The 8720-nt window shown below is 36.0% G+C and overlaps 1 protein-coding gene across 1 annotated transcript; it reads left to right on the forward strand.

Annotated features, from left to right (window-relative positions):
* Positions 1-1392: 1392 nt before the first annotated feature.
* LOC103520573 lies at positions 1393-7036 on the forward strand (the record flags this gene model as incomplete). The annotated part of the gene is made up of 3 exons (XM_008485675.1): positions 1393-1516; positions 3445-3968; positions 6428-7036. Coding segments are annotated over 3 exons (1257 nt in total), but the record flags the coding sequence as incomplete, so codon positions are not given.
* Between the last annotated feature and the right edge of the window lie 1684 nt (positions 7037-8720).

Consider the following 8720-nt stretch of genomic DNA (forward strand, 5'->3'; position numbering starts at 1 on the left):
CATTTTCCTCACGAGGCTGAGTGGGCCCCGCAACAGCCAGTCACGGAATCAATCATTTGGATGATACAAATTTCTTGATCCCGCCGGGAATCGCACCCGGGTCTCCCGCGTGCAAGGCGAGCGCAGTGACCACTACGCCATGGGAGCTGACAATATTCTTTAACTAAGGAAACTAAGAAATCTATCTTCAGCTGTTTTTAGAGTTTGTCTGTCGCACCCTGTATATTTCACTGAACCACTAATGTGTTGTGTAGAATTTGATTGTGGGATATATGTACCTACAGAGTGTCCCAGAATGTATGCTTAAATTATTTTCTCGGAGCCTGTTCTAAATTTCGAAAAAAAAACTCAAGTTTTTGATTTTTGATGCGAATATTTTGGCAATATCGCGATTCGCGAAGTCCGCGAATCGGGTATAATCGACTACTCACTTGAATTTTTGCGGTTCGCGGAAAATGCGAATCACAAAAGTGCTTGAAAGTACAAGTGTGACCTATCAAATCGGAGTGTTTTTTGATCCCAAATCTTATGGTCTCATTATTATTTCGATTGTTACAATATTTTGCTGTTTGCCATTTTTTTTTTTTTTTTTTTTTTTAATTTTCTGCGGTGTTCCTACAATCCGTGACATCTTTTTTAAATGTGTCTTTGCTTCGGTAGAAGAATCTGAGTGAGGCCTGGGTCTACCTACCTACAGTTCACGGAACTACTCTCATGATAATATTTTTTGTCTCAACCTCCGTGGCCGAGGGGGCATCACACGAGGCTTGCACGACGGAGGTCCCGCGGGGTTCGATTGCCGGTGGGGTTGAATTTTCGGGAGTTCGGAGTGCACTCAGCCTCGTGAGGACAATTGAGTAGGTAATTAAGGAGCGCGGTAGCGCTCCGCCCCGCCAAGTCAAGAAAGTTTGACCGCGCTACTAAAGATATTATACGTTACTTATATCGAGTAGCGAGTAGTGGCGGCATTAATTTTTGGCGATATCAAAAAAGTTATGAGAGTAGACCCCCCCCCAAAACCATACCTAAAACTCCTTTATTTTTTTATTTTTATGAATATCGGAAGAGCGGTTAGCGGTGTTTTACAGTATTTTTTTACAGTTAACGGTATTTCGACCGCTTTTTTACTGACTAAATGCTTAGTTAGGTATCAAAAAAGATATTTCACCAACAACAAAATCAATACCAACAACACCAATAAAAACAACAACAACAACAACAACAACAACAACAACAACAACAACAACAACAACAACAACAACAACAACAACAACTTTTCCAAAGGTACGTGGGTGATATATGCTATGTCCGCAACTCGGTAATCTTTTTGCTGGGTGTTCGCAATTCATCATGAAGATTTGATTCTAGCATTGTGTATACTGTGTATTTCAGAATGATGACAAACTATTTCCTTGGGAGGTGGACTCGACGTATTTCCAAAATACAAGTGAGGATATCAATCTTATGCCTTTGAATCCAAGGATATTTGTCGAACATAACAACTATCCATTTAATAGTAAAACATATGTAAGTGTATTCATGTAATCTCTGTTTCGAACCAAGTGATGTTTAAGGCTTAGCCAGCCTAGTTAGCTTTTAAATTAGTGTGCCTGCCTTGTAAGTGCTAGGTCGTGGCTTCGATTTCCGCCTGGGGAAAACTCTATCATAAACAGACGCTGTTTTTCTCTTCGATTTCGGGACGATAAAACCTCCGTTGCTACAGTTACAGTTCCCTCTATCCAACATCTTGAAAAAAGTTCTTTTTTTTATGCTACCTAACCGACTTCGGCCCAGAAAGTTGCTCCTTCCTGGAAGTTCTCTTTGCAATTGCATGCTATTTACATTTTACATACATACCTACAATTGTATAGTTAAAAACAGATATTTATTTATTTAAAACAAATAAATAAATAAGCCAGCCTAGTTAGCTTGGTTCGATTTTTAGTCCGTCCTTCCTTTATTATTACAATAGTAATAAAAAAAGGTATAAGGGACGGACTATTGTATTCGCTTCGGTGTCTGTCGGTCTGTCTGTCTGACCCCATAGAAGGACTTATCCAAACCTAGTCGACCTATACATATGTCAAATTAAAGGTCTTTTTACCAGGAACACGAAAATGGTGGTGCAAATTTTGTCCAGAAAACCATAAAGCCAACCTCTATTTCTCGCGTTTGCCTCAAAGCTATGTATAGGAATGTTTGCCTATTTTCAATAACAATACAAAACTCAATTGGTATTCAGTATGGATTTAGCCCTCTCTGGTGCTAACCCTGTGGGGGTATTGTTTCCACAACCTTTTGTTTTTTGTCTGCAGAGGGGGAGGTCGATGGTTATTATTTGATTTATTTATAGTTGGAATGTTATAGTTATATAACAGGTATCCGCCTAGGTTTAAGCATTGTAAATACCTATGTATATACCTAACTATAAGTACCTATCCAGTGGCGTAGCGTCCATATAAGGCGTGTATGGCGGCCATACACTCGAAATTTCACTCAAATACCCTTAAATATTGACTTTAAATGAATGTTATAGTTATATAACAGGTATCCGCCTAGGTTTAAGCATTGTAAATACCTATGTATATACCTAACTATAAGTACCTATCTAACTTATGTATGCTTTTCGCATTGAAAGTAGTTTGTTTGAAACCATTTTTCATAAATGGATTTTCAATGGCTCATACCTATTATTGTATCATAAAGGAAGACCAGAATTCTAGGAAGAAAAGAGTGGAAATAACTTTAAACTAAATATCTAACTTACGTATGCTTTTCGCATTGAAAGTAGTTTGTTTGAAACCATTTTTCATAAATGGATTTGCAATGGCTCATACCTATTATTATATCATAAAGGAAGACCAGAATTCTAGGAAGAAAAGAGTGGAAATAACTTTAAACTAAATATGTATGGTATGGACTAAAAACATATACTGCTTACGGCTTATACAATATGATTACTTGAGATAGAAGTGGAAGGAGATTTCATATTTCAGGACTATTCCCTTAGGTACAAGTACATAATATCGTTATCATTGAACCAATCAGATGCATCTTCTATTATATTTATTGTTGAGGCCTATGTTTATAATTATTATCCTGTTTCTCCTGATATAGGTATTACAAGGAGCAAAGGATTCCAGCGAGTTCTGAAACATTACCTAATTGTCCTAATTGCATGTATTACAAGGAGCAAAGGATTCCAGCGAGTTCTGAAACATTACCTAATTGTCCTAATTGCATCAACTATAAGTTTTCGTAGTATCTGAGGTATTACAAGGAGCAAAGGATTCCAGCGAGTTCTGAAACATTACCTAATTGCATCAACTATAAGTTTTCGTAGTATCTGTCCATTTTTAGTCACCTGAAATACCTATGTATGAAATGTTTTTCAGATGTGTTTTTCTCAAAATTTAAATTTGTTTTTCTTTATTTGTGTTCCAGGGGACGAGAAACAAGGAGACATTGCAGTGACAAATGAATATTTCGAATCAGAATTAAAATTAGAAAGAACATCACGCTCAATACCAGATGATGTAAATGTACCTTTGAAAACACAAGAGAATCTCTACTACAAAGAACTCAAAACATACAAACTTGAACTAAATGATGGTCTACAAGTTGAAGAGGAAGGCCTGGAACAATATCAGAAATTAAAAGAGTTAAACACAATACAAATGAAGAAATCAAAGTTAAATAAAGAACCTAACGATATCAACGGAACGAACAAAAACAATCACAAAATGTCGATTCTGAGTGACGAAGAACACATTCGAAATATTAAAAACATTTATTTTAATATTTTAAAACCAAGTCGACTATTGGAAAACTTGGGTCACTTGGTCACGAATAATAAAGAAATCGAAAAAGATGAGAATACGAAGAAAAAAGTTATGAAAGATAATGATAAAGTGACAAATGAAGTCCATGATGAAACCAGAGTTATCAACGTGAAAATATCGGATGAGATGCAAGCAGCAAAATAATAAAGAAATCGAAAAAGATGAGAATACGAAGAAAAAATATATGAAAGATAATGATAAAGTGACAAATGAAGTCCATGATGAAACCAGAGTTATCAACGTGAAAATATCGGATGAGATGCAAGCAGCACAAAAAATATCAATAATCCAATCATGGTTTTACCACTTTTATTTACCGAAAAAAATTGAACACTGAATGGTTTTACCACTTTTACCGAAAAAATTTGAACACTGAACAGCAGTTTGAGTAAACCCAAAAAATAGGGGTGTCCCTATGAAACTAATGGTAGAAAAGGAACGATCTTTAAAAAGTTCCGGTTGGGGCCCAGAGAATTTTTCTAATTTTTACCAGTAGTAAATTAATGTTCTGTTTCTTTTCTGAAGCACCTGGTTCAAAAATGGTAAAAAAATATTGAGGAGAAAAAAAGTTACGTTAAATTTTATCTCCAGAAACATGCATTTTCAGCATTAAACTGATCCTTGATTTTGATTTTTCTTTTTTTACTCACAGGGTGTGTAGGTATGCGGTCTTGTGGAATAAGTTTTAAACTTTACATCTAAAAATATCAATAATGGTTTTACCGAAAAAATTTGAACACTGAATAGTTATATTCGATCGTGATTAAAGAAAATCAGTACCTATGTACCTACCTAATTTGTTTAATATTCAGTTTATTATTATTCTTGATTTGATTTTTCGATTTTACTTTCATGTAATGATTTAAAATCAAGACTAGAGCCCGTTCTCCCTTTATTTTTCTTTTCCTGACAACCTAATGATCCAGTGTCTACATTTACAAGTAGGTACCACATATACAGAAGAGCATTGTCACACACATAAAACAAAATGAGTCATAAAAATCCCTAAAAGATTCGCGGGCCACAAAAATGGTTTGGCGGGCCGCATGTGGCCGGGCCGCTTGTTGGAAATCGCTGGTCTAGACACTAGACATCTGATTAAATTGCATTTTATATTCTAGGATATATCCCTGGAGAATATCAAGGTGTTATTTCGTTGGAATGCTCCAGTGTCAAGACACCTTATTGAATCATACAGGGTTTCCTGTAGTTTTTCCAATCAGTTTGGGGAGAGTCAATATTGCAGATCTCCTATCCTAGAGAATTGTACACTCCATTATGAAACTAATGATGTTCCGGCTAATTCAACTGTACACTTGAAGGTAAAATATTGCATTCCCCTATATTCTAACAATGAATGGGAGATTGCTCATATGTACTGCAATATGTGCCATTATTGAATACATACGAAGAAGGAAGAAAATAAATTTTATACAATATGGTGATGTTACGTATACAGATTTAAAAAAGAATTATTATTATTATTATTATTATTATTATTATTATTATTATTATTATTATTATTATTTTAACGCAATAATTTCAATGCTATTCATTATTCAATGGAGATCCAGTTTGGTAGACGACAAATGATTTTGCATATACACACATAGTCATAGTCCTATCCGAAAGATTTTCACTGTACAGCCCAGATTCGATTAATTATCGAATTAATGAATAGCCATTTAGACGTACGGATATACGTTTTTGAGTTTTCAAATTTCAAGGCTATTTTCGATAGTGAGGGCCGACATTTGAAATTTTCATTTTTTTTTTTTTTTTCGAATTTCGATATAAATCATGAAAGTTACCTATTCCAAGCTTTAATTATACCTTTCAGAAGGTGTGTGGGTGCTAATAGAGTTAGTAAGGTTAGGTATTTATTACCACAGGTCGCGTAGGATGGGGATGTCTGTATTGTTACCTACAGTGTCCCTCTTAATGGGGTCCAGAGGGGGGAGCTCAAACCATCTCAACACTAACAGGTGGTCGAACTTTGTTCCAAACAACTGTTGTAATTTGTAGCAATTTAGGCGAAGCCGGGGGTGTGATCTCTCGTCAGGTTTAATTGAACTCATAGGTGCTGTATATTTTTCGACACCTTTGGTGTGAACCCGCTGTACCCCGGGTTGGGAATCACTGATGCTGTAAATCTAATAGAGTTCCTATCTCTTTCTCCCTCATATCTTTCTCTCGTCTCCTCCCTCTCTCACACATTTTTTTTGTGTCTCTGCCTCACTCTTACTCCTTCTCTTTCTCACATCCTCTCTCTTTCTGTCGCTCTCCCTCTCTCATTTCATTTTTCTCTCGATCAATCGTTCTCAAATAATTTTCCCCCTTACCTCTCGCTCTCACTCTAACCTCCCATTTCCTCTTTCTCCATCCTTTTCTACCTTGCTTTTCCTCTCTCAAATAATTTTCCCCCTTAACCTCTCGCTCTCACTCTAACCTCCCATTTCCTCTTTCTCCATCCTTTTCTACCTTGCTTTTCCTCATTCTATCTCTTTCTTTAGGTACCAGTATCTCCAACTCTCTCTCTCTCTCTCTCTCTCTCTCTCTCTCTCTCTCTCTCTCTCTCGGATGAGATGCAAGCAGCAACAAACAATGAAATCGACTTGACAGAACATTTGAAATACAATATTGATAACACCACTAGCCCAACATATGACAAAGATCAAATGATAAGCGCAACTGAATCCGACGACACGAAAGTAAAGGCCAAAGTTTATAACAAGCTTACAGAGGAAAATGTGAAACCTACTGAAGATGATGTGGACCCAGCAATCAAAATAACTGATGCGTTCCTCACTCATATTAGACATGGAAGAAAACATAAACATTTGTACAATGACACGGATCCGATTCCAAGATCAAATAACAATTATTTCGGTGAATATGATGGACGGAAAATATCGCCCAAGTTCGATCAGAAATTTGAAAATTTTAGAAAGGAATTGACTGACGACAAAAATGTACCAATGAACAAAACCCATAGTGACAGTAATGTTCAAGATGAAATATTGAAACCTGTACTAATTAGTAATCAAATATTACTAAACAAAACCTCAGAGGAAAACAATAGCAATGTGAAGGATGACATGAAGTTGACAGGGATAACTTCAAGCAATGTGATGGGAACAAAGGATAAGAAGAAATCTGGAAATGTGTCGGCAGATGATAGCTTTAGTATGTAAGTATGTATCTTATAGGAGAAAATATAGATAGGAACACTCCTTATGAGTATTTTTAAATAAAACATTGTAGGTCTCTCACACAGGTAACATAATAGGTCGGCAGATGATAGCTTTAGTATGTAAGTATGTATCTTATAGGAGAAAATATAGAGAGGAACACTCCTTATGAGTATTTTTAAATAAAACATTGTAGGACTCTCACACAGGTAACATAATAGGTACCTACATACTGTACCTAGATAATACTAGAATTAGGTAGGTAACTTCATACGTACCAATACCTACGTAATTTCACTGATCAACTTTGTTGTAGGTAAAAACTCTTTATTAGAAGTAAGTGTACATAGGTAACACCCTGGTATTTGTTAGTAGGTATTCAAGGAGTGTGATTTAAACAGAAAGGTGTTGCATTCATATAGCAAACCTATCCGGCTCCTATTCATATGGCAAACTCATAGAGCAAACCTATTCATACAGCAAGCTTACGGTCTGAATAAAACACAAAGTACTTATGCATAATACAATATAATACATACTGTGATGATTTCCTTGGGTTTATTATCCACCATCTTGTGTTTGTGCCTCTGTTTCTGACTCATCCTGAACCAATGTGTTATCAGATCGAAATCGAACATTATGAGCAGTCGGGCTTGTACTTCCAAAATGATGTAAAACTGGCAGCTAGCTAGGCTGGTGAGACATTTGCTGGTCTGTTCTTTGATTGAAATCTAGATCTGTGACTAGATTTGGAGTGATCTCATCTAATATAAAAAATTTAAAAATGAATGTTTGTGTGTGTGTGTTTGTTCGAACTTTATGCGTAACCAAACCGCTCATCCGATTGCTATGAAACTTTGTCAACTTATTGCTTGCACTCCCGTGAAGGTTATAGGCTATTTTCCGGTTCGTTTTTGTTAAGATACGCCGAGCAAGACCACTAAATGGATGAGTGACATGAACGGCCATGCCTTAAGGATTTACTAGCAGAATTCCGGAGCGAAGGGACGGATTTCGGCTAGTTACTTATAAGGTGTATGTAGGTACAAAGTGGTTCTTACTTACCTATGTATACCTGATGATAAAAGAGGTACCTATACCTATGTAGGTATGCTAGTTATTTCTAGTGTAATGTAATGTAATGTTTGTACCACCGACCCTAATGGATAATGGGTATCTAATCCCTCTGTAAATTATTATTTTACTATTTTTTTTTCTCAGAGGAAATCCCCTGTGCTGAACCCATAATATAAAGATTTGTAGTAATAGATATCATACATTAGCTTACCTATGCAGAGCTGGTCAAACTATGCCTTTACTCCACTTGTAGAATAAACTGGGCGATAGTAAAAAAAGTTATGTAACCATATCAACTCGGTCGTACTTTTCATATTTCAGAGAAAATTCACTGGTATTGGTAAGCGTGATGGAATTCATATGCAGAGGTTTATGTTTCGAGTCCAAGTCAAATCATAGAATTAGGATATTTTTGTACTTCTTTCGGTCAATTATTATTTAATCGTGAATTTGAAATTTGATTTGAATACCTACCCTTAACCCATATACCATATACTGCTTCTTCCTTCTCTATCAATCCTATTTCAATGATGACCAAGGTACCTATCTGCGGTCCACAATCCACACCACGGTCCATAGCGTACACATTTAGACAGCTCTGATCTATTTC

This window comes from Diaphorina citri, unplaced genomic scaffold (assembly GCF_000475195.1).
Source record: "Diaphorina citri unplaced genomic scaffold, Diaci psyllid genome assembly version 1.1 scaffold3804, whole genome shotgun sequence".
In the NCBI taxonomy this organism is placed as follows: Eukaryota; Metazoa; Arthropoda; class Insecta; order Hemiptera; family Psyllidae; genus Diaphorina; species Diaphorina citri.